Source organism: Cydia splendana, chromosome 22, assembly GCF_910591565.1.
Source record: "Cydia splendana chromosome 22, ilCydSple1.2, whole genome shotgun sequence".
NCBI classification, from domain to species: domain Eukaryota; kingdom Metazoa; phylum Arthropoda; class Insecta; order Lepidoptera; family Tortricidae; genus Cydia; species Cydia splendana.
In genome coordinates, this window is record NC_085981.1 from 13,948,047 (window position 1) to 13,975,727 (window position 27,681).

A 27,681-nucleotide genomic window follows, 5' to 3' on the forward strand; every position below is an offset into this window, starting at 1 on the left:
ATCGACTCGGTTCTTTATAGAGTCGCAGACACAATATACGAACGAAATCCTTTTTTTTATTCAACATGAAAGTAAATCTTAAAACAAGTAAAATTCTAGCAATATAAAATTAAATTTAGTCTATTTCGGGCATATTTCATGCTATTAATTTGTAATTTTGACTTTTTTTTTTAAATATAAAGAGCATCACTTCTTTACGTAAAGTTGCCACTATAAAGAACCTAAGTTTGATGGCTTCGAAATCATAGACAATTCCAGTTGACCGAGAGCGATCCGAAAAGATCGCGGATTGCCTGTAGAATTCGGTGTGGATTGAGATGTCGGATATCGGCAGCGGCGACGAGGGGCTTTCTAGTCAGAGTACGTATATATTTACAGCGGCGTAGCGTTCGCGACGCACCCCGTTTCGCGCCGTTTCCGTAATTCATCCGGGAAGACATTCTTCCCTGTCCCGTCGTTCAAAAGTAAATATTTCATTGTTCCCGTTTCAAAATGGCGAATTCGGGTCTGCAAGTCGTCTGGCACTAAGGGTCTCGGAGGCCGACCGGGCTGCGGGGCCGCAGAGCCCGCGGGTGGCGCGGGCTCGGCCGGGGACCGGCTGGGCTACCGCCGTCAGAGGTTGACGACCTATCGATTTTTTTGTCTGCGACCTCTCGCCGCCGGGCGGCAGCGGCTGACGGCAGGCGGCCGGGCGGGCTCGGCGGCGGCCGGGAGGCCGGCAGGGCGCACCGGGGCCGGCCGAGCCCGGCCCGGGGGCCCGCGGCGCCGACCGCGGCCGCGGCCCTTTGTGTGCGCAGCCGAGCGGTCAGCTGACGGCGCGCGCCACGCCAGGTCAGTGCCCACCGAGCCCCCGTCTCCCGTCTGGAGCCCCATCTGACCATCGTCAACATTGCGCCAGACCCAATCCCACTTTTTCCAATAATAATCTGATTAGACCTGAAGTGTATTTCTAAGTGTTGTGTAGTGATATTGTGTGAGTTGCAGCAAGAGCCAAATGAAGTGAAGTGATAGTGAAGTGTGGTGCTAGTTCTTTGTTCGAAGTGAGGTTACCTGCCCTACCTGCTGTGACATTGAGGTATTGAGGACACAGTCCATTGTGCAATAGTGAAAGTGTGTTGCTAGGCAGAACCTCCACGGTCCATCAACTGGAGCAGGGGGAGTGGCCTCTTGGCAACAAGCCGTCCATCCTGTGCACACCACAAGTTCCACACAGGGAGTACCGGGTCCTAGGTGTACTTACATTAACCTAGATGTGTCTGCTTGGTGACTATAAGCTAAATTTTATACTGATTCTCTAACCTTGATTGACTTAAATTTTTTTTATTGCAAATTCTGTGGTCAGCTAGTTCTAAATGACAGTTCCAATCATTATTAAAGGCAAGTAACAGTGGAGTGCTTTACAAATGATTGCACAACACACATAAACTATTATTTGGGGGCACAATTTATTTATTACTTATTAGTGGCAGATATATCAGAAACCAAAACTTGAAAATATAACTAAGGAATACAGTGAGAATGTTGGACAAAAGCAAGTTTCATTAATATAGAAGACAAAAGCGAATAGTCATGGGGGATCTATTTCTTCCAAGTCGTGATATTAGTAATTCAAACTACAAGTTCAGATAATAGGGTATTATACTGTATTTAAAATAAATTATTTTACACCATGCATGAAATAAAGCACCAGATAATTATTAGAAAAACACAGATAGTAGTTATTTTAAACACAACTTCTATTTAATAAATCGGATAGAACTATAAAAAGTAGGTGAGTTGACCGTGACGTCACGATGTAATGTTTCATATAAATTCCATATTAGCAAATCGTTTTGACAGTTCTAAAAAAGTAACTGATTTGACTAATAGGAAAATACCCTATTCATGGTATCGCTTATGTTCTTATAATTCGGCAGTGACTAATATTGAATTACCAGCCTCGGCTGCTCGGATTGACAAACATACTATACAAAATAAGGTGCATTGGAGTAATACAGGCATGGGTTTGTTACATCACAATATCAACTGAGCTTGGTTTATACTCAGATATCGAAATGACAATTAGATTGGCCAATCTATTACCCAATCTGCCCAATACAAGTAATCCAGCTGCCATTATACTTTTTAGCATTAAACTAGATAGCTTGGTTACTAGATTAGGTAATTTTTATATTTGGGATATAATAATGGAGTTAAAACTGGTATAAAATTGAAAACACTGGCAACACAATCAAATGTGATTTAACTGGTTTATCACAGTAGAAAGTGCTTCTAATTTAGTAGGTATTTGCGATTTTTCCGATTATACAAGTTATAAAGGTTTTTATGTACTTATAGGTATTACACATACATGAAATATTCATTCAACGTTTCTATCAATGTTTCTATGTATTATTAATTATTATGCAAATGTGAGTAACTAGGTTTCATCAGATCTGTATCATCACCATAGCACCAACATTCTATCAACATCAATATTTTAACTTATCAATTTTAGCTCTTACATTAATGATAAAAAGGTTTAAAAATAATAAATACATAAATTCCATTACTCATGCATTTTTTATAAAACATGAAAAAGGACAAATAATCAATTAATTGGAGCTCAATGATTCTAAATTGGCTAGAAACAGTTGGCCAACATGTGTTTCAGTCTATGGTTGAGACTAAAGTCAGCAAAAAACAGGTTTGAGGTTTTTTTGGCGTCTGGCGGCGGTCTGTAATGGGATTGTCTGCTGTCAACGACCCACCTTGAACTACTTACATAACCACATTACTGGCCAGCAAAGCTCTTTTCAGAAACTATCTTCAAGTTTTACTTTTTCAACTTTTGAATATTACTTAGTTAATTTTAGAAACTTTTAGTAACCATAAAATTTTAATTGTTTTTCTATATGATGTCTTACAAAACAGGTTATGTTGGTTTTGCTTGAGGAAACTATTAAAAAAAAGTAGATTGTTATTCTTATGGTTTTTTTTTTATCAATATTTGTTTTTGTTGTCTGGTTTGTTGTCCACATTATATGTTTTCTCAATGATTTCCTAACTGCCTTTAGAGTAGGTAACAACTTAATTATCACAAATGTTTATATAATAAAAAGATCTAAACCTGTTTGTGCTGAGAGACCTGTTAAAATGAATAGAGATAAATTATAAAAATATTATAGACAATTTTGTTGATTATGATCAGATTTTTTTTCATTATTTTAGGCATGGTAACAGTTTTTCAGTATGACATTGAATTTAATTAAATTAATTTATTTGAACCTTATCACTCAGTAAAAATTGAAAATTGTACAGAAGATGAACTTAATGCCGGAAGGCATTTATGTATATCTATCTACCTTTTAGTCCCCAGAGAATGCTATATGTTTAAAAGCATCTTTTATACCTGCCTATATAGATATAGGTAGATGTCTATAGACAACATCAGTGATAGACATATGACCAGAATAAGATTTATTTCAATAACAAATAAAAGTACCTAAATAGTACCCGCAAATAAAATACTGAATCTATAAAAAGCAGAGAGAGTAATATGGCAACAGTTTTTGCCAGATCTAGGGAGATAAAAACTAGTTGGCTGCTGTTTTTGGGGTCACCTACATCATTATCTTGATTATAAATTCCTGAAGTCTAAAGTTAGCGTTATTCTAGGTCAGTACATTTCACATTGATGAGACCAATGTCACATCCTACTCGTACCACTACTCTTCAACATGTCTTAATTCTCTATAAATGGGTTGGACTCAATTTTTATTAATAGAAGGCCGGCCGCACCGGCTTTAGGTTACTTTTCATTCATGTCGTCTCAGATATGGGGAAATATGGTATCGATGACGTGACGTCATAAAGTCGACAGTACAAACTTTTTTTTATTTTCTTTTAAACATACCATGTGGAGTGCCAAATGAAAGGTCTTTGTGAGTAGATCACAAATATATAATATAGGTACTGTAACATTTTCACTAGGTACTTGGTCTAACAAATTATTAGAAAACGTTCAAAATTTTCATAATCCACAGTTGACTTTCAAATGCTCTAATTTGAAAAGGACTGAATGGGTTACTCCAGAATACATACATATACATCTTTATTTAGAAAAGTAGTCAAGGGTGGCAGGTAGTTTTTGCACGTTGGCTCATCCCCTACTATTGATGCTGACTGTACCTGTGGTTTCATAGTTATTTAATGAATAAATTGAATGTTTAAACGATTGGGCAATGATGCGAGGTTATTACGAGGCGCCTAGCAATTAGTGCGGTGCATTGCGTGCACGCGCACCTGCATAACTTGGTGCATTTTTAGGCGCGGACTTAAATATGCAGTTACGATAGCACCAGGCACCAAGGGCGGTTGTCAAACACACTCTTAGAGCTCAAAAATAACTGTTGTATCTTTCCCATCGTAAGGACTCAACGAAATGTTGTTGTTTTGTGTAATTATCTTAAAAGTATATATCACACGAGGTCAAAATAAAGTACATATTATACTAGTGGCTCTTTGAGTCGTTATTACAGTGAACTCACGCTATTGGCGCTTAAATCTTTTATGTCAATTTCCGCATTTAGAAAAAATTCAAAAACTGGATCGACAAAAAAATATATTTAATCATAGAATATGGTCACAAAATTTCACGAGAATCGGTTAAGCATTGCAACCTGTAGTATAGAAGAGAACATCCGCATATACGAAACCAAAATGCCAGAGTTAAAACGGAGAGCTTCGGTAACGCTTCGGTCAATCATATAGTACGGTTGGCAACCCTACCAGAGACTACTGTCATAGTCGTAAGACGGGCACAGCCGTTCATACACTCCAGAATGGAGGGTATTGAATGAAATCCATACATCTCAGTGCAGCAGGCGACCTTAAGGTTCCGTCACACAGGCGCGTTTTCCAGGCGGGGCGTGAGCGTTTTATATGCCCGGAAAACGACCAAGCCTTTAAAGGTTCCGTCACACAGGCACGTTTTCCGGGCGGGGCGTGAGCGCGGCGTGAGCGTTTTATATGTAAAAGCGGCGCGCCCCGCTCACGCACCGCCCGCAAAACGCGCCTGTGTGACGGAGCGGGTGCATTACATTTGTTATAATTACTTTTCATATATTATAGTTTGATATATCGTTATTTAGAATAACGTAATAAATGGCATACTACCGTAATACCTAATTAACGGTATACATAATGTTATTGTTGGTATAATGGTCATAAGGTATATTTACTCTTCGTTTAATATACATTGCCATAATTATTACATAATCTAAAGCAAATTATTTGTTATAACAAGAGACATCACATAATTATTTATGTGGCATAATAGTTGCATGACATAAATGGGTTAGGTTAGGTTGGAACTGCGACTCCGCATAAACGAATAGCTACCTAACAAAAGGAGGGTTAGGTTAGGTTAGAACTTTGACCCTCCGTAGAATAAAATACTCTAGGAAAAAAAGTGGTTTAGGTTAGGTTTGAACTGCGGCCCCGCAGAACGAAAACCGTGTAAAAATTGGTTAGGTTAGGTTAGGTTAGATTGGTTGGTAGAACTGCGACCTCCCTAGGATAAAATAGCTAGCAAAAGCAGTAGGGCTGCGTACTAGTTATAAAAAGTATGTAAAACTTTACGTTATCAGTAAATGAAATATGACAAAAAATGTTATACAATATATGTATTTATACTTGATAAAATTGTATGAAGTATTACGTTATACAAAAATATAATATAACAAATGTCATTATAAAATATGTCTATATACTATTTGAAAATTATATTACATTAGGCATTATATCAATGACAGTTTAGATGAAATCACAATATAATAAAGGAAACGTATAATAAAAATTACATTATAACATACAATAATATATCAAGTGGCGTTATAATTATAACAAATGTATGATAGTTTTTTTTATAATTATATTAAGCATTACACACCCGACGGAGCCTTAACGTAGACGTCCACAGGGCCGCATCGCACGCAACAGCCGGTCTAGCCAAGGTTACAATCGCTATCGCTTCGACAACGAAAAGCTTTGTCTCTCTATCACTCTTCCATATTAGTGCGACAGTGACAGTTGCGTTTCGATGGCTACGGTGCGTAAGCGATTGGCATCTTGGCTACGCGGCCTGATCAGTGGACGCACTTGTGTGACCTTCTACACAAAGAATACCAAGTAGGCAAGTATACCAACTAAAACCGGGCAAGTGCGAGTCGGACTCGCGCACGAAGGGTTCCGTACCATAATGCAAAAAAAAAAACAAAAAAAAAAGCAAAAAAAAAAACGGTCACCCATCCAAATACTGACCACTCCCGACGTTGCTTAACTTTGGTCAAAAATCACGTTTGTTGTATGGGAGCCCCATTTAAATCTTTATTTTATTCTGTTTTTAGTATTTGTTGTTATAGCGGCAACAGAAATACATCATCTGTGAAAATTTCAACTGTCTAGCTATCACGGTTCGTGAGATACAGCCTGGTGACAGACGGACGGACGGACGGACGGACGGACGGACAGCGAAGTCTTAGTAATAGGGTCCCGTTTTACCCTTTGGGTACGGAACCCTAAAAAAACCGCTGCGTGCGATGCGTCCGATGCGTGTGCGATGCCGCCCCATGGACGTGTACCTAGCAGTGATCAGTGGTACAGCAATACCGGCCCGGTGTCGCGACGCAATCGCGTGGCTGTTAAACGCGCGTTTGTATCGATGCATAAAGTCGCAATGTGTGGAAAGGCCCTAAGGCAAAAGATGTATATAGTTATTTTTGACGTGAACTGTTGGAACACATCACAGTAGGTATCGCGCCTATATGTGGATCGTGTCATTGAACTTGTTAGATTCGCCTATCGAGGCCGTTCCGGGAGTTTACGAATCCAGTGTGAGCTAGTGGAAGCAATTCTTGGGTTGATTAGGAAGAACAGTTCAAATAGGTACTATACTTATACTTACAAGCGATATCATAATTAAAATAAAATAAATGTATGCTAAATGTCTATAGAGCCGTAAAAATACAGTCAAGGTATTAAATATCGACATGAACAAACTGCCAAAAATATGTACACACTACTTTAATAAATTAATAATGTAGGGGCAATAAGGTGGTGTATACTTGTATACATATTTTAATAAATTAATAATGTAGGGGCAATAAGGTGGTGTATATGTCGTAGTCAGATCGTATAATCCGCCGTATTACATTACGGCTAGCCGTTATCAAAAACAGGGGCGTTTTGAAATGCGGCGGTTCGACGATTAGCCGGATTGTCATTGCGATACGTTCTTCAATAAGGCGGCCAACGTTTAGCCGCATCGTACTACTATTTTAGATTGTAGAGTGACCAGTTCTTTCGGTCGCCTACGTAACCGGAGTTTGAAAATGTATGCAATTTAATTTATTTTTACCATGGTCCCACCGCACTACATGTGTTTCTTTTCCAAAACATTTCCTTCACAACTTAAATAGACGGAGCCCCGCAAGCGGGGCTCCTATTTCTGGGCGGTTTGCCCTTCGGGCATCTGAAGCTACCTAACGAACCTAACCTACTTACCTACCTACGATTTTTTCCCCAAAGTGTAATGTTTTCACGGACGTCTCACTAAACCAATAGGTAGGTAGGTTAGGTTCGTTAGGTAGCTTCAGATGCCCGAAGGGCAAACAGCTCAGAAATAGGAGCCCCGCGAAGCGGGGCTCCGTCTAGTTAAGTTGCGAAAGAAATGTTTTTTGAAAAGAAACAGTCCGACGAACTCCAGATTTGATGGACACCCCAGCGTTTGTCAGGCAGCGCCACGGGTGTTAAAAATGGGAACTAAAAACTGTCAAAGCGGCGGCTAATGACTCGCTGTATTACATTACGGCTAGCCGTGTTGAAGAACGTATGGCGCCGAATACATTCCGGCGGATTCTCATTCAGCCGCATTCAATCCGGCTAATCGTTAAACCGCCGCATTTCAAAACGCCCCTGTTTTTGAAAACGGCTAGCCGTAATGTAATACGGCGGATTATACGATCCGACTGCGACATATAGTTGTATACATATTTTAATAAATTAATAATGTAGGGGCAATAAGGTGGTGTATAGTTGTATACATATTTTTGTCACGTGTTTAATACCTTGACTGTATCACCATAAAGTCCGGAATTAATGAGTTTAATGACCAATGTCACCAGTCCAGAGTAGTCCAGACAGACGCTACTAGGTTATTAGTAATAAATACTAGTCTCGCTAAACGAAGCGATTCAGCTTGGAATTGGTACAAAATGTATTGTTGTTGACAGTTTATTATAAACATGTGCCTTTACGTTCAAGCGTTTTATTTTTCCCCCTTCCTTTTCTATTTTATTTTGTCCCATAAGAAATCATACATATTTGATCTGCCGTAAATTTACGAAATGTATGATTTCAACCATTATTTTCGGAGTTTAAGAGCCCATCAACGTGCACACTAGCGCCACTGCTAAATAATCGTGATTATTTAAATTTAACGAAATATATTTAAAAAACCGGACAAGTGCGAGTCGGATTCGCCCACCGAGGGTTCCGTACTTTTTAGTATTTGTTGTTATAGCGGCAACAGAAATACATCATCTGTGAAAATTTCAACTGCCTAGCTATCCCGGTTAATAAGATACAGCCTGGTGACAGACGGACGGACAGCGGAGTCTTAGTAATAGGGTCCCGTTTTTACCCTTTCGGTACGGAACCCTAAAAAGGAGGCCGCTACGTACTGTATTTTGTATTTAAGTACCTTTTGAATACATCAAACTAGTTTATATGTTGCTGGATTCGTCAATCTATGCGTCCAAAGCAGGGATGTTGTGGATGCCGATTTGACATCCGCGGATGCGGATGCAGATGCAGATATTTAAAGGCTCACATCCGCGGATGCGGATGCGGATGTCAAGATTAGGTACTTAGAAAACGTCAAATATTACATTTTTAGTATTTTTTTATTTAAAAAAAAACGAAACGTTAAGTATTTGAGCAAGAATATAGTATAGGTGCGTTATATTTAATAAACAGTAACTTGGCCGACTTTTCTGGATCTAGAGTATCTAGACGATTTCGTTATAGGTAATGACGAAATTACCTAGCACTTACGCCGCCGCTAAGACGTTCCTGTACCGACTGACTTGGTCGACATCCGCATCCGCATAAGCTCCGCATCGACTTTATGCGGATGCGGATGTTCCGCGGTTGCGGATGCGGATGCGGATGTTCGCAACATCCCTGGTCCAAAGTTAAAACGGCCGTTTTTGTATTGAGTTCATAGATCGACAAATCCAGCTGTTCAACTTTCGTTTGAATATCGGTTTTAGGTGACATCTCTATTAGCCTATAACTTCCGGTAGGGTTAGTTACATACAACACTAGCCGCTTCCGGCAGCCATTAACCTTCTAACCGATCTACTAAAAGTACGTTGCTCAGAGTTAAAATTGTGGAATAATTATTGTAAAGCCAACTTTCGGTCAGATTCTGTACTTTCGAAGTAATTTAGAGAAGTGCCAATTACATTGTGCGTGTGGAGAGTGACAGGCCTTGCAGGGAGGTATTCCGGGTTAAGGTAACGATAAGCCGAGCTCGCACGTTCTCCGCCACCGTGGAATCCTCGGGGAGCGAGCCTGAACCCGCACGAACCTTCACCATCATTAACATAAAGGTATGTGATTGTGCACTGTTCTAAGTTGTTATTTCTCGTGAATTCGATTTACTTAAATATTTAATAGCAAAAGAAAGTTTTCGTCTTAATGTAAAAACCATACAGTCCATTTTAAAATTATTTCGATTCAACCTCTCGTTTAAACACCAGCCAATAAAAAATAGTTTGATGTATTCAAAAGGTACTTAAATACAAAATACAGTACGTAGCGGCCTCCTTTTTTAAATATAGTTCGTTAAATTTAATTTTTATTGCGATTATTTAGCAGTGGCGCTAGTGTGCACGTTGATGGGTTCTTAACACCGCGGGCCGAAAGTTGACGCTTTCCGACTGAAAGGCAGAAAAAAATGCTGTACTTGACGCGCGGCACCCGGGTCGGGTAACGTTACAATTACAAGCCGTTAATAACAATTGCGTGAACATCAAAGTAAAACAGCTATTACTTGATATATACGAACATTACGAACACGCTTATCGCTTATATTAACTTACTTATGTAACGCCAAAGTGACTTCCTTCAGATAAAGTTCCTTGATCTCGCCAATTGATTAACAATTGGGCCGGCTATTCAGATCATTCGGATGTGACCTCAACGGACAATACTATAGTTTGTCAAAGGACTGTCTCATTTCAATGCTATGACATAAGGGCCACTACACACGGGTCTTAAATTAAGAATCTGTATTGTCTATGGCAGTGTTTTTGATACTTGTCATGATGCGACCCCTTGGTTATTTAAAATATCGCGATACCCTGCGCTCACATGTCACACCTGTTTTTTTTATTTTTAGAAGCTTTTATTTATCTTGCAATGTTTGTATGTATGTATGTTATTAGACCCACATCCCATTATTAGAAACAAACTTCACATATGTAAGTTGGTGACAATGACAATGCAGTATTATGGTACGGTCGAGCTGATCTGGAGATGGAGACAGGAGGTGGCAGGTGGCTATAGGAACTCGATAAAACAACTCAACTTAATTGTGTTTGAGATTGTTACAATTGTCTTGATGAGTACTATGTAGTTGACCGTTGAAAGAAAATTACAGTCAGCGATAAAAGCATGTATCAAAAATGAGATCGTATTTTTTTTGTAAAAGCCATACGAAAGGCAGAAACGAGAATCAAAGTCAAATGTTAAGAATTTAGCAATTTTAAAGTATATTATTTCATTTCAGAATATCATGGTCAAGGCATGGACGCGGGAGGGAACAATTTTGACTCCGGTGAGTGTTTTATGTATTCTATTAACACGCGACAGGTCTGGCGACAGGTCACACTGACATACCTATGTAAGTTTGCAAGCGATTGAGAGGCATATACAGAAACCTTCAAGTAAAGAGCGTATTAGGTACTCGTATCTTAAAGGCCGGCAACGCACTTACAACCCCTTTGGTGTCCATGGACGACGGTAATCGCTTAACATCAGGCGATTCGTCTGCTCGTTTGCCACCTTTATCATAAAAAAGGTTAACAACATAAGTTTTAAATAAATAAGAATGTATTATCCGACCCTTACCTACTCGTGGAAGGCAAAGTAATCAATAACATCTGGTTGGTCCCTTTGGTGGGACATAGACTACCACTCGCAGACTACGCTATGTTTTGATTTTTCTTTATTTAGGATTACCAACAGACAACACATCTTACACGTCCTTAAATCTATGTAGGGTGACTGCTATAGTTATTGGCCCATCCATAGTAATTTGTCACTCTTAACAAATCAGAAAGGCAATAGAAGTCTTATTGTTAACAGTAGCCAATTACTATGGAGTGGCTAATCTATAACTACATATAACATAGCAGTCACCATACAAACTGTAATAAACGGTTTTTTTTTAATCTACATATTTAAAAGGGGTCATCCATTAATTACACGACGATTACGAATTTCTAGGTTTTTTTACCCCTCCCCCCTCATTGTCACATTTGGTCACATTTGGCAAACCTCTCCCCCCCTGGTGTGACGTCATTTTTTCAACGAAATCGGCAAATCGAATTAAGTAGGTTGTACCTATTATTACATTTTATCAAAATATTTTTGAAAATACAAAGTAATTTTATAACCCAAAACGTTTGAATGCCACGCCTCTCATTGCGGCATAGTCAATTAGGCCATTTTGGCCATTTTTGAAGGGCTCTAGCGCCTTAAATAATAAAAATATCAAAAAAATCAAAACGGTCCGACACAGATATTGACAATATTAATCTGTGTTGAAAAAATCATTGCTCTAGCTTCAAAAACCACGGAGGAAAACGAGGAGTACGTTTGTATGGAGATATGACCGTTGGCTCTTAACTGTACAGCGAATTAAATAATTTAAATAAGTCAGTGACTTCACAAAGTTTGTGACTCCCCCCTCCCCCCTAAACGTGTGATGTAATTAATGGATGACCCCAAAGAAGCCTTTATCAATGAGACATGCCGGCTTCGTTGGGCCTCTACATAACAGAGTTTCAATAAGTGTTACTAGATATCAAAAAGAACTGTACACGAATTTTGCAGTTTTAGACAGGGCTCCGCCGACATCGAGTGAAAACCCCCAATATCAGTTACTGCATAACCTCTAGCTTGAAATAGTTGTGCCCTCTCGTCTCAAGTCCGAACACATTCCAAAGTGATATACATCCTGCTGTAATAAAACGTCTTATATACCCCGTCTAGTAAGGGAGCGATCTGTGGGTGGGAAAACTCAAGTTGAAGACTTTACCTCTCTATTGCAATCAATTATCTTTGATCATAAAAAAACTCAATTTTGGCACTTTGTCCGTATAAATACGACCTTGAGTATACTTAGCGCCACTTGCACCATCTCACTAACCAGGGGTTAAGCGGCTAAACCGTTAGTTAACCCAGTGTCAAATTGTACTGGTAACCATGGTAACTCCAGGTTTAACCGGTTAACCCTGGGTTAGTAGGATGGTGCAAGTGGCCCTTACGAATTCACATTGGACATAAAACTAGCACCGTATGCGATGAGCAGTGAGTGATGCAAGCTGTATGTAATCGATCGCGGTTTCTAATCGGCCGTTATGCTCATTCCTTGTTACGTCCATAGCCCGGTTTTAGGGGGCAAAAACGTACCAGTTCTGGTGATTAATTTAATATCGACCCAAGTGTTATGGATATCGATAGCTCACTCTAGCGGACCTCGATATGTGGATATTGGGCATGAGCACTTTTTTACAAGCTTTTATTTAGTTTCACCTGACCGTTGTCTGTAATCAAATCTTGCAAGTAAAATTTGATCCACTTCACGGTTTCCGATTGAGCTGAAATTTTGCATACATACGTAAGTCGGGTAACAATGCAATATTATGGTGTCATCGAGCTGATCTGATGATGGAGACCGGAGGTGGCCATAGGAACTATGTGATAAAACAACGAAACCTAATTGTGTTTGTGGTTTTTAGAATTGTCTCGATGAGTATTAGTTGCATGTGGAAAGAAAAGTACAGTCAGCGATAAAAGCTTGTACCAAAAATGAAATTTTTGCCAAAAACTTATTGTAATTGATACTTTTGAACGCGAACGTAGATTTTCTAATTTATCCCCGTTTGGAAGTTTTCTAGAATAGCAGATATTTTTCCGCATTGGTTCATCCGCTATTTTAGATGCCGAGTGTACTGTACACGACTGAACCCGAGTTCACTGACCTGTCCCATGACCAGCGCTCGCATTGGTCGCTCCGCCATCAACTGCAGACGGTGCTAACGTTTATTGCTCTCCGCCGTCGGCATCGTCCGACCATTGACAATTATTAAACCTTATTGCCAAAATATAAGGTCCTTCAGTGAATGTTGACTAACCTCCCAAGTCCGGATGTTCTTTTAAAAGGGCAAAATCAAATCGAAATTTTAAACTAGGTATAATGGATGAAAGAAGTTTTCAAATTCCAAAATGGTCCCTAGTCCAAGGGAGGCTAAGATTCATTGATTGTATATGATGTGTAAAATCTAAGGAAAAGATCTGCCCCGAGTTTGACAGCTGGAGATGGCGCTGTATGGTACCATATGTTTTGTGAGGACTGAGCTGTCATACATCAACTTTTGACACCAAAGTGCCCGCATAGTTTACGGAGCCGTACAGCGGCATTTAGGGAATATACCTATATTACGTGTCCTATTTTTAAGCCCCTCCCAGCCCTCGGTGACCGCCGCTATGCCCGTGTTTGTGAACCTCGCAAAATTTGGCTAAGGATTGACAAAATCCCGTGTATAAATTGTGCCTCTTATCACATAATAAACGCAAACATAGCAGGCCTCACTGACGAAATTTGACATATTGAATAATCTCACAGCGGGCGTTGATCCCATCTAATTTTAGCCCGAGTACGCGTCAGCCTTATGTCATTGCCACAAGGTTGGATCTTGCTTGTAGAACGGTATAAGGTTTCTCCCGTACACGCGTACTAAAAGCGCTTAGGCGGTTTTCACATTGGGTCCGTGTAATAACCGCCTAACTGATTACATACTTTAACTCGTTGTAATAAGGGTTAGGAATGGTTAGTTACTGATTTGACGATGGTTCCTAAGCACAGACCACGTCAATTAGGTACTAGATGGAGCACATAAGACAGTTGAAGTCCATCATACATAAGCGATCCCGTATACTAAGGGTGCGACCACTTATTTCGGTTGCGCCCACAACTACGACCAGTTCTCGTAGACCTAAATCAAAAATATTAACAATAATTTAGCTTTGGGGGTGTAACTAGTAGTATAGTATAAAATGGTGTAAAATATAACTTGGTTGTAGTCGTTGTGGAGCTTAAATCGTAACATTTTAAGAGTAAAATTACACCTATGTGTGGTGACCTCGTGCTCTTTGTAAACGTTTCATAATACGGTGGCTGTGTAGTCTGTGTTCCTAAGTCTATGTTTGTTCGGTTTGTAGACGCAGGTGCTATAATTTTGACGGAGTGTGGGTGTGCCCGTGTGCTTATTGTCTGGCTGGCGTACAGTCAGCGTCAGTAGTATCGGATGAGACTATGTCACTCATTCATAATTACCTACCTATTATATCAGTTCATAAAATTAAAGGAGAAGTGGAGAATCTCATTGTCTCGGGCGAGACCTGACCTCGCGACCCCGGGACACCTGCCCGCCGCTCTACAAACTGAGCTACCGAGACTTTTACCCGTTGACAGCGAATATACTTATCATGATCCTTAATATGCGCCTTAGGAGGGCGCGTAGCCACGTACGGCTACCGTAAGAGTATTACACATCTTAAACGGCTACCGGAGTTACAAGTCGTATTGGAAATTCACCAGTTACGATGTGCTACCCCAATAATGAATTAATATTGTATTAAGCGCAGAAACGTCTGCAAACAATGTAAACATACCAAAATGACAGCAGACATAAAACCGTCTGGGACACATAGTGGATTGCCCTAATCATCGGAACTAGGTACTCATTAGTAGGTATTACACGAATCGATTTGAATTAAAAATTAAACAATACTAATTAGGTAAAATTGTACCGGAGTCCGTCTATGCTAAGTTTGCACTGACTAAGGTCACTGGGAGGAAGACCGCCATATAACATTTTTGGTTGGGAAGATCGGGAAGATTGGGAAGTCATAGAGCAAGCAAGATCTTTCGTAATTGCACACGTAGGTACTTCGCTCAGATACAGTCAAAAAGGAAGAGCTTGGCTCCATCTGCTCTACCGACCTTTTGTAAGTGGTGTACGTGACGCAAGCGCAAGAGTTAGAACAATTTTGGAAGGCGTCATGAACGTTTTGAAGCTGCATCATGCATGCGCCGCGCCTTTACCTTACGCCATCTCCATATAATTCGCGCCTTATGGTTTGAATCCACAACCTCCGGTTTAGAAGTAGGTACTTGAACTAAAGAATCCATCGTTATTTTATTTTTATATTTTTCTTATGTTTAATATGAACTACTTAGCAGTGTCTATGGTACAGTCAGCAGCAGAAGTCGCTATACACTCCAAGTGCTCAAAGAGAGGTAAACGTTTAAGCTGTCAAAAAGTTGTTGACTGTCATGGTAGTATTTACTTGTGAGCGCTCAACGTGTCACAAATATCTTAACAGTCGCTATTCATTAATTTCTACACTTACAACAAGCCATTGATACCTTAGCTGTCAAAAAACCACTGGTATCTAAGCGGTCAACGTGTCAAATATATCTGAACAATATGGAAAAATAGACGTTTAAAGCATACAAGTATGGTCGAATATTGAATGAAAAATAGCCATGCTAATTTCAGGTAAAGCGTTTTGACAATCATCGAAAGCAGTACAGTATTGTCATCACATACATCTATCTCACGTTTTGTCCTTCAACCATTTGACAGGGGCCTCTCGGTCAACTTACTACCAACTATTTCTTTTAGGGCCACTTGCACCATTCACTAACCCAGGGTTAACTGGTTAAACCATGGAGTTACCATGGTTACCAGTATAATTTGACACTTGGTTAACGGTTTAACCGATTAACCCCGGGTTAGTGGAATGGTGCAAGTGGGCCTTAGCAGAATCGTCAAAACGAATGACACATAGCGAAAGCTAACTGAAGCCGAATTTAGAGCCAATTGTCAATTAAGGCACGTTGTGGTCTCAGTAATGCAGGCGTTTGCTTTTCAAAGCAGAGACCGCGGGTTCAAATCTCAGTCGCACGCACCTAGAGATTACAGCTTTTTATTTAGTTTTTGGTTTCATTTCTATTATTAATTTGTGTCTTCTGGTTTTATGTTAATTTCGCATTAGTTTATATAATTTTTGAAGATATGTCACATTTAGCGTATCTGCGACTTCTAACAGGACGTTGTAGGCTTGAACCCGCAGTGGGCGTTCCTTAGATTACTCCTGTGCGGAATGCCATTTGATGTTTACTGCTAGGTTATACTAACAATAAGTTCAAAGATATATATAACTCCGTATTAGGGTTTCTGCTCGAGAATTCTCGAGGCGATAAATCTCGAGAAATTTGTCCTAAGTCGAGACGGGAAAAAATAACTCAATGCCTCGAGAACTCGAGAAATAAATCTCTTGTCATCAGTAAAAAGAAAACACGCGTACCTATAACACGTGATGTGTCTATAGTGTATTTCTTTAGGTAGGTTAATTGATGTAAAGAATGTTTTTTTTTTACATTTTCTGGTACTCATACCAGTTATTAGGTAGTTATATAGCCAACCAAATAAAAACTGCCTTGATCCGTCCCCTATCGTTCTGGCTTCAACCAATTACTTATGAAAGAAATTTATCAACTTGAATATTCTTGCCTAATGAAATACCATATTTTGGTGTGTTTACATTTTGTTAAATACCTATCTAAAGAAATGCACTACCTATAGCATATCACATCGCCGGCGCACGTCTGCACCTACAGTTATTTTTTTGGTTGTTGTTGAATTTTTGATTATTAAGTGCAATTTATGGTTAAAAAATTTATCATATTATGTTTGATTATTGATCTCACCTACGATTCGTATGAGTCTGATTTGCAATAAAGCAAAAATAAAATAACATGGTGTGTTTTACAACTTTCAAAATTTCTCGAGATACTCGAGAAACTCGAGAAATTAAAAAGGTCGAGAAACCAGAAACCTTACTCTATCCTCTCTGCTAAGTTGTAAAAACAAAATTCGTCATTCCTATGGTCAACAGTTAGCATATTACGTATATGCATGGCATGGCACCGTTCTTGCGGATCATGAGTCCAACCAACAAAATAAAGAGAGGAGTTATAGTTGGATATGTTTAACACCTTTACTGTTCGTGCTCCTCACGTGGGGCCACGGCTAGCCTCTATTACAAAGCCATAAGGTTTACATGTCAGATTGGGACAGTGAACGTGTTACGTTTCAATACAATTATTTTCTCCTCCGTTCTTTGATCGATTCGGAGCATCGTATTTTAGTACTATACAGGTCGCCCATTTAGATCGGTCAGTATTGGAAAATCTAAAACTATACGACATACACCGATCTCTTCTTAGGAACCATGTCATCGATTTTAGTAACAAGAAAAACTGCATTCATACATTTAAAAAAATGTATGTAACATGTATTGAAAAAAAGGTGGTCTTTTCGAAAACTTACTAAAATAAATTAAAGGATATGAAAACAATGCATTTTATTCATTTCAGACATCATGTTTCATAGTAACATTTACTTCTTAAGACCTACGCAATCGATACCTATCTAAATAGAAATAGTCTTAGTTTTATTTTTCATAACGTTCGGGGTTCGATTCCCGAGCAGAGTACACATTTTTTTAAATCTATGAATGCAGTTTTTCTTGTTACTAAAATCGATGACATATGGTTCCTAAGAAGAGATCGGTGTAGGTATATCTTATAGTTTCAGATTTTTCCATACTGACCGATCTAAATGGGCCATATACATACTATTATATTTTAGTACAATAAGCGGGCTAAATAAATATATTAACATATATATGCTCTACGGTTTGGAAGAACGGCCGCCTATGACAGTTAAACCCGACCGATCGTTCTCGTAGAACCTACTTATTTATTGTCTAAGTTTGACACTTGACGATAAAATAGAAAATACTTCTTTAAGAAAGGATGTGTCAATTCGTAGCTGCTACAATATTTTTTAAAAAGTTAAACAGTTAAAATGTTGATGCTTAGTTACCATTGAAATAACAACTGCTTAGCAATTGGTGGCACCCTGGCTGCTGACGTACGTGATTGGCAGTGCGTGTAGGTATTAATGACAGCAGCTTGAATTTGAATGCTTAGTTACCACTGACTTTCTAACCGTTATTGTCATTGTAATTAAATAAGGGTATATGTGTTAAAGAAAAACTTAGAAGTTAAGATATATGTGACGAACTGAAAGCCTACGTGAAAATGACAACTTAGATGTCCTTATTTTTGTGACGATTGAAGTGTATATGTTTTCTTGGACACCTTGCCCGCTCAGGTATATCTGCTGCTGACTGTACTAGCGAATATGAGAACGCATGAGAAATGGGAACGCATTCGCACGTATAGTATGAAATTTTTAAAGTAGGCAAGCTTAAGAACCGGGCCTCTTTGGCGCAGGTACAGTCACCGGACTAATTGTTGAGCCATTTATGGTTTGCTTTACATTAGACATTTCATACCGTCGATAGATATATTAACAACCAAATTGCTTGAACCATAAATGGCCCAACAATTAAAGTCAGTGACTGTTCCAGGTAGGTTACTGTGTAGCTAACCATAAGTTTCAATATAACATTCTTTGAAGTTTCAGGGACGATAAATTACTTAGTATCAGATTTGAACGTCACGCCTAGGGCTCATCATAATCAATCATGTCGGCTACGCCTAGGTTGAGGAGATAACAGCTTTCGGGGCTTGTATCTAGGCCCTGGATGCCTAATCGATAATACCTGGGCGGTGGTATTATCTACACTTAAGGCGCCGTGAGTTCAGGTCCTCCTCCGAACGCAGCTCGCTGAGCACCGAGCGGACAGCCGTGCGTGCCCGGGATCGCGGATATGAATGTAAATCATCATCATCTCAGCCGAAAGACAAGGGTCTCCACAGCGAACCGTCATTCGCTGCCCTCAACCCACGGTTTCCCGCGACTTTAACCAAATCGTCGGTCTGCGTCTTCCGGTACGTGGTCGCCACTCGAGAACCTTTCTGCCCCATCGGCCATCGGTTCTGCGAGCAATGTGGCCAGCCCACTGCCACTTAAGTCTGGCAATTCTCTGAGTTATGTCGACAACTTTGGTTCTCCTGCGGATCTCCTCATTTCTGATTCGATCACGCAGGGAAACTCCGAGCATAGCTCGCTCCATTGCTCTTTGAGTGACCTTGAGCCTTCTTATGAGGCCCATTGAGGCTCACAATGGGCCTCATAAGATATGATTGTTATTGAATTGTTATTTTTAGTTAATTTATAAAAAGTTTGTGTGTTTGTGCCTTTTAGACCTATGTGCGTGATTAGATTACCTTCTTTATGCTTCTATCGAACGAGGTTTCAAATCGATGAAGTTACTAGAGAAAGGCTTCAAGATTGCTATTTGAATTTTTTGGCAAATGTATTATGATCTAAAAAGCGCTACGAATTTTCAAAAACTGCAGGCTGAACCCACTGTACCTTAAAAGATCCCCAGGCTCTATCTAGAGATATATACATTTACATTTGTTTGCGAAAAAGTCTCCCTCTCTTTCTAATCAGTATTGTGCTTGCTAGAGACATGGATAATGTTACCTAGCGCGACTTGCAAGGTGACAACTAGGCCACCGCCGCCGCCGCGTTGCTGGTCGCTTGCGTCCGGTCCGCTGCTTTACTACTCGTAGGCAGCCGTAATGTTGCAAGAACGCGTCGTTCGATGAGTGAAGTGAAGTGTCCGTGTGTTGCAGGCCAGCAGCCGCAGGAGCAGGAGTTGGCCACGAAGATGCTCCAGATCCAGTCCAAGCGGTTCTACCTCGACGTGAAGCAGAACCGCCGCGGCCGGTTCATCAAGGTCGCGGAGGTGAGTTTTATGGATGTCTCGATCTCACTGTCATTTTTCAATTGTACCTATGGAGTAAGTAAAAATTTGCATACATAAAGTGTCAATGCAATATTATGATACCATCGAGCTGATCTGATGATGGAGGAACTGGGTGTTTAATGATCGCTATAACAATAAATGATCTATTGGAGGAACTCTGTGATGATGTGATGAACAACGCAACCTAATTGTGTTTAAGATATTTAGAATTGTCTCGATGAGTATTAGTTGCATGTGGAAGGAAAAGTACAGTCAGCGATAAAAGCTTGTACCAAAAATGAAATTTTTGGCAAAAACTTATTACAGTGCAGCTCTAAATTTGAACATATGTTAAAAAATTCTAAGTTCTACCTATAGCGGCTTAGGTATCTCACAGTAATAGAACTGGTGTATATTTAGCCTACCTATTACTATTATCGATATATTCCAGCAATATATGATTGAGTTCGCCGATATTATGTAAGCTGATAGCGGCGGTATCCACGATAATGATCAGACGTAATATCAGCTTGATAATGAATAACGTGTTGTTACATAACATAAGTTATATTATGATCTGCACAGCCAAAGAGACTCACACATTGACATGTCTGTTCCGCTCTGCTCGCCACGATATTTGATACCGAGTCATCGATACTCGACGGAATCGATTTATAAATACGTGATTTCAAGAAACATAATATAAATATATATATATATACATTTACGAATTACTTCCAAGTAAAACGGAGCATGTTTTCGAGATAAGATACAAATGTATAGCTTTAGTTTTTCTTTAGGAACGTCGTGGCCTTCTCCAAGAAGCAGCTAGGTGTGATTATAAAATGATGTGACGCCGTTATGTATAATCAAGGACACATAGCTGACCAGTCTCCGAAAATATAATAATGAACGTTATATTGACATTCAGGCAAAGGCACACAGCGGTTTTACAATAAAAGAATAATATTTTAGATGCGTGAAACACATGTCATTGCAATAAGATTAACGAATCACTTATAAGAATATGTGAACGATGGTACTAATTAGCTGTGTTCTCCAGATCGGCGCAGACGGTCGGCGCAGCCAGATCTTCCTGGCGATGTCGACGGCGGCAGAGTTCCGCGACCACCTGTCCGGGTTCAGCGACTTCTACTCATCGCTCGGACCCCCCAACCCGGACAACGTACCTGACGACGGCAAGCTCAAGTCCGAGATGATGCTCAAGGTTAGTTCCGCGACCAACTGTCCAGGTTCAGCGACTACTACTCGTCGCTCGGACCCCCTAACCCGGACAACGTGCCCGACGACGGCAAGCTCAAGTCCGAGATGATGCTCAAGGTTAGTTCCGCGACCAACTGTCCGGGTTCAGCGACTACTACTCGTCGCTCGGACCCCCTAACCCGGACAACGTGCCCGACGACGGCAAGCTCAAGTCCGAGACGATGCTCAAGGTTAGTTCCGCGACCAACTGTCCGGGTTCAGCGACTACTACTCGTCGCTCGGACCCCCTAACCCGGACAACGTGCCCGACGACAGCAAGCTCAAGTCCGAGACGATGCTCAAGGTTAGTTCCGCGACCACCTGTCCGAGTTCAGCGACTACTACTCGTCGCTCGGACCCCCTAGCCCGGACAACGTGCCCGACGACGGCAAGCTGAAGTCCGAGACGATGCTCAAGGTTAGTTCCGCGACCAACTGTCCGGGTTCAGCGACTACTACTCGTCGCTCGGACCCCCTAACCCGGACAACGTGCCCGACGACGGCAAGCTCAAGTCCGAGACGATGCTCAAGGTTAGTTCCGCGACCACCTGTCCGAGTTCAGCGACTACTACTCGTCGCTCGGACCCCCTAACCCGGACAACGTGCCCGACGACGGCAAGCTCAAGTCCGAGACGATGCTCAAGGTTAGTTCCGCGACCACCAGTCCGAGTTCAGTGACTACTACACATCGCTCGAACCCCTCAGCCCGTAAAACGTGCCCAACGACGGCGACGGTAAGCTCAAGTACTAATTGTTGCTTAAAGGTATCTTATCTCGAAGTTGTCTTTTTCTGGGTTTTTATATAAATCATATACCGATTGATTGTGTGTGTCGCAGGACAACAGGCGCTACTACCTCGACCTGAAAGAGAACTCGCGCGGTCGCTTCCTGCGCGTCTCCCAGACCATCACCCGCGGCGGGCCGCGCTCGCAGGTGGCTCTGCCCGCGCAGGGCATGATCGAGTTCAGAGACGCGCTCACCGACCTGCTGGACGACTTCGGCACCGACGACGGAGGGTGCGTCCCACACACACACACACACACACCACACAGATTTTACCTGTCTCAAGTTTTGTTCTAGAAAAAAATTGAAAATTAACAAGAAATTGATAGGTATTCGTAGGACTGACAGGTAACACCTATGCTGGCGCCATCAGTAAATACTCCACCGGCCGGACGGAATGAGGTTTCATTGGTTTCCTATACTAAAGATATGCGTTTTTCATCATTCTTAAGTTGTGGGCTACATACAGACCTGATAGTGATAAGACTGATAAGACACGCATAAATGCATATCAAAAAAAATGGCAGAAGCGATGGAGTCCGTCCGGATCCGTCCGCGTCCGCGAGAAGCCGACCGGCTTGCGGCCGTACAAATGTGAAATGCGCTCCGACTCCGCCCGTTCAGTGAGACTCGTACTGTAAAGCCAAAAATTAACTAATTACCATATACCAAAGGGGTATGTATGTTCGTGTATGTAATTGTATGGCCCCTCATGCGAAATTAACACAACATAACGTTGACGTAGATCCGTGTCGGGTTCCAGCTTCAAGGGCGAGCTGCCCGAGGGGCGCCACCTGCGCGTCGACAACAAGAACTTCTACTTCGACATCGGCCAGAACAACCGCGGGGTCTACATGAAAGTCAGCGAGGTAACACCACACTAATTCTATTACCTATTTACCATCCCATCGAGAAAGAAAACTAGGTACTTTGGCTGTCGCATCCTCCTCATTAGAGCTTGGAATCTCACAGACATGAACCGAGAACCAAGTAGGATAGTAGTTTCCTGCTAAAGTAAAGACTATAAGCACGAATAATTTCGTACATTGACCCGCCTGTTGCTATCTCTATCGCACGCGGTCAATGTACGAAATTCTTCGTGCTTATAGTCCTTACTTTAGCAGGAAACTAAAATAAGGGCTAAATTCGGGAAACGAGCCGCTTAATCGTCGATCAGATTGATATTTCGCCTTCTCGCACTGTGGAGGGCTCTATAGGATAAGGGCATTTATTTGTGTGTTTATCACAAATATTTGTACCTGAGTTATGGACGTTTTCTATGTATAATAATAATAAATATTAGGGGACATCTTACACAGATCAAACCTAGCCCCAAACTAAGCAAAGCTTGTACTATGGGTACTAGGCGACGATATACATACTTGTATAGATAAATACATACTTATATACATAGAAAACAACCATGACTCAGGAACAAATATTAGTGTTCATCACACAAATAAATGCCCTTACTGGGATTCGAACCCAGGACCATCGGCTTAGCAGACAGGGTCACTATCCACTAGGCCAGACCGGTCGTCAAAGTATATAAGTATTATATATACCTATGTATTATATATATCGTCGTCTAGTACCCACAACACAAGCCTTATTGAGCTTACTGTGGGACTAGGTCGATCTGTGTAAAATTGTCCTGTAATATTTATTTTGTTTATTTATTTATTTATTTATTTATTTATAGGATTTTTTTTTGCTCATTTAGTTTTTGTTTTTTTTTTGTTTTCTCTAAATGGCGGGGCTATGGGGATTTGCGAGGTCTACAGCCCACAGAACCACTATATTATGTATATAGTAAGCTTGGTCTGACTAATGATGTGTGTGTTGTTCAGGTGAAGAGCAACTTCCGCACAGCGATCACAGTACCCGAGAAGTGCTGGGCGCGCTTTCGGGACATACTAGCCGACTACACCGAGAAGATGGGCCGCGCGCACCCCGACTCCATGCAGGTACGTGTGTGCGTATGTGAGCGCGTGTGTGTGCGAGTGTGTGTGTGTGGCCGGGACATACTAGCCGACTACACCGAGAAGATGGGCCGCGCGCACCCCGACTCCATGCAGGTACGTGTGTGCGTATGTGAGCGCGTGTGTGTGCGAGTGTGTGTGTGTGGCCGGGACATACTAGCCGACTACACGGACTAGATGGGCCGCGCGCACCCCGACTCCATGCAGGTACGTGAGTGCGTATGTGAGCGCGTGTGTGTGCGAGTGTGTGTGTGTGGCCGGGACATACTAGCCGACTACACGGACTAGATGGGCCGCGCGCACCCCGACTCCATGCAGGTACGTGAGTGCGTATGTGAGCGCGTGTGTGTGCGTGTGTGTGTGTGTGGCCGGGACATACTAGCCGACTACACGGACTAGATGGGCCGCGCGCACCCCGACTCCATGCAGGTACGTGAGTGCGTATGTGAGCGCGTGTGTGTGCGAGTGTGTGTGTGTGGCCGGGACATACTAGCCGACTACACGGACTAGATGGGCCGCGCGCACCCCGACTCCATGCAGGTACGTGAGTGCGTATGTGAGCGCGTGTGTGTGCGTGTGTGTGTGTGGCCGGGACATACTAGCCGACTACACGGACTAGATGGGCCGCGCGCACCCCGACTCCATGCAGGTACGTGAGTGCGTATGTGAGCGCGTGTGTGTGCGAGTGTGTGTGTGTGTGGCCGGGACATACTAGCCGACTACACGGACTAGATGGGCCGCGCGCACCCCGACTCCATGCAGGTACGTGAGTGCGTATGTGAGCGCGTGTGTGTGCGAGTGTGTGTGTGTGGCCAGGACATACTAGCCGACTACACGGACTAGATGGGCCGCGCGCACCCCGACTCCATGCAGGTACGTGAGTGCGTATGTGAGCGCGTGTGTGTGCGAGTGTGTGTGTGTGTGGCCGGGACATACTAGCCGACTACACGGACTAGATGGGCCGCGCGCACCCCGACTCCATGCAGGTACGTGAGTGCGTATGTGAGCGCGTGTGTGTGCGAGTGTGTGTGTGTGGCCGGGACATACTAGCCGACTACACGGACTAGATGGGCCGCGCGCACCCCGACTCCATGCAGGTACGTGAGTGCGTATGTGAGCGCGTGTGTGTGCGAGTGTGTGTGTGTGTGGCCGGGACATACTAGCCGACTACACGGACTAGATGGGCCGCGCGCACCCCGACTCCATGCAGGTACGTGAGTGCGTATGTGAGCGCGTGTGTGTGCGAGTGTGTGTGTGTGGCCGGGACATACTAGCCGACTACACGGACTAGATGGGCCGCGCGCACCCCGACTCCATGCAGGTACGTGAGTGCGTATGTGAGCGCGTGTGTGTGCGAGTGTGTGTGTGTGTGGCCGGGACATACTAGCCGACTACACGGACTAGATGGGCCGCGCGCATCCCGACTCCATGCAGGTACGTGAGTGCGTATGTGAGCGCGTGTGTGTGCGAGTGTGTGTGTGTGTGGCCGGGACATACTAGCCGACTACACGGACAAGATGGGCCTCGCGTACTCCGACTCCATGCAGGTGTGTGTGTGTGTGTGTGTGCGTGCGTGTTGCGTGCCTGTGTGTGGCCGGGACATACTAGCCGACTACACGGACTAGATGTGCCGCGCGCACCCCGACTCTATGCAGGTGAGTGTGTGTGTGTGTGTGTGTGTGCATGCGTATGCGTGTGTGTGCGCGTGTGTGCGTGCGTGTGTGTGGCCGGGACATACTAGCCGACTACACGGACAAGATGGGCCTCGCGTACCCTGACTCCATGCAGGTGAGTGTGTGTGTGCGTGTGTGTGTGGCCGGGACATAGGGGTTGTGCACAAATCACTCGAGGTGTTTTCGGCTACATTTTGATCCCCCCTCACCCTTGGTGATATTTGGTGAGGTTTTTGGCTACTTCCCCTCCCCCACATAACCTCACGTGTATTTTTTTTATTTTTTTTCATTTGACCAAATTTTAAGATACATAGTATTGTATATAGTAAATCTTGTTTATTTTTCTATTTAAGTTATGAATGTGACGAGTTGATGACTGATGACTCGCTATTTTGAAGTGCGAAGTGAAGATTTATGTTTAACGAAACCGAAAAAGGTATCTACTCACGTGGTAGGTGTTTTTTCTTAGTTTCGTTCACTGTAGAAAAATACATGTGAGGTCTCCTTATACAATTGTGCCCGACAGAGGTCTCGGAGGTTTTAACCGACAGTGCCGGAAGTACTTATGTTAAAAATGAATATTTACATACCGACTTATTATATAAAATTGGCTTCCGTGTTCCCCGTAGGAATGAACGTAGTTGTCGTAGTAAGGCATTATTTAGCATTCCTAACAGCAGAACGAAACACGCACAGCATTCATATATTGGGCGCGCATGTAAGCAGTACAATGAAAAATGTATGGATGCAGACTTGTTTGGCAGTTCATTAGGTCTGTTTAAGAAAACTGTATATTCTTTGTTGAAGTAAAGAAAGTGTGAAATGTTGCAAGCAACCGCATACTTGTAATTTGAGTCTTTTCTCTTTTACATCTATTCTATTTTTATGTAATTGGGTACTATAAGTTTACACTAATTTTATACATTTGTAAATTATCTTTGTAAATTAGGGAACTATAGGTCTATACCGAAATTAATTTGTAGCTACTAGCTAAGTTGCTCATATGTTTATTCTAAGACTGTTTGTTTCTCAATAAAAAAAAAAAAAAAAAAATATATATTTCCTGCAATTAGTGGTGGCCGTCCCTGTCTTCCATGATAAGCCCCGTAAACTAGATACGGTCTGAATAAGTTAATTAAGCCCCTCGCCTAGCGTTTGGTGATGTCGAGAGTAATCGAGGATATGTTTGCAGGGCGGCGGAAGCGCACGCGCCGGCGGCAGCGCCGCGCCTCACCCCGACACAGTAAGTGGCGTCAGCACATGTGTGTAGGTACAGGGTACGTGGAGTGGAGTGTGTACAGGCTCGCGTTGTTGCAGGAGTCGTTCGGTGCCCGGACCTGATGCGGCGGGGGGGAGGGGGAGGCGCCGCCGCCGCCGCCGCCGCCGCAGCCGCCGGCGGACCACATTATGTGTATATAGTATTTTATATACGTAGCCTGTTATAGATCGCGGCTCGCGCGGACATTCCGACCTCTGTCTCATCCTCCGTTCTGAGCGTTCATAGACGCGTTAGTTGTAAGGTATTAATGTGATAAAAACACGTTTTTGAGCTTTATTGTTTTATCTTTTTTTGTATAATTGTAATTAATTTGTCAAGTATTAGGGCGGGCGCGCCCGGGTGCGGTCTCGTTTCACGTTCGTGGCCTTTTTTTATGTCGTCGCCGCTTCAAATTTTCCTGTCAATGAGTTACTTGAATGAAATGTGACGCCGGCGAGCGGGGCGGTTTTGAAACATTAGGAAACTTTGCGCCTGTCGCGGAGTCCCTTGCCTGAAAGTTACGAAATAAATGTTTCTAAAAATTATGCTCTACGCTGACGTTAGCATAAGAACACCATACATGTGTTTGA

The 27,681-nt window shown here is 42.2% G+C and overlaps 1 protein-coding gene across 3 annotated transcripts; it reads left to right on the forward strand.

The window, feature by feature from the left end:
- Positions 1 to 219: 219 nt before the first annotated feature.
- On the forward strand, positions 220 to 27,388 carry LOC134801425 (transcriptional activator protein Pur-alpha). 3 transcript variants are annotated; one of them, XM_063773978.1, is made up of 10 exons: positions 220 to 360; positions 10,838 to 10,885; positions 20,021 to 20,133; positions 21,197 to 21,273; positions 21,387 to 21,474; positions 22,233 to 22,411; positions 22,924 to 23,047; positions 24,029 to 24,145; positions 27,026 to 27,076; positions 27,151 to 27,388. In XM_063773978.1, exons 1-10 carry the CDS (start codon positions 318 to 320, stop codon positions 27,172 to 27,174), a joined length of 864 nt encoding a protein of 287 aa, XP_063630048.1. In that variant the 5' UTR covers positions 220 to 317; the 3' UTR covers positions 27,175 to 27,388. The 3 variants fall into 3 exon arrangements, with proteins under 3 accessions (XP_063630048.1, XP_063630047.1, XP_063630049.1); XM_063773977.1 differs by lacking the exon at positions 21,387 to 21,474 and having other exon boundaries at positions 21,197 to 21,361; XM_063773979.1 differs by lacking the exon at positions 21,387 to 21,474 and having other exon boundaries at positions 21,197 to 21,361; positions 22,942 to 23,047.
- The last annotated feature ends 293 nt before the right edge of the window (positions 27,389 to 27,681 follow it).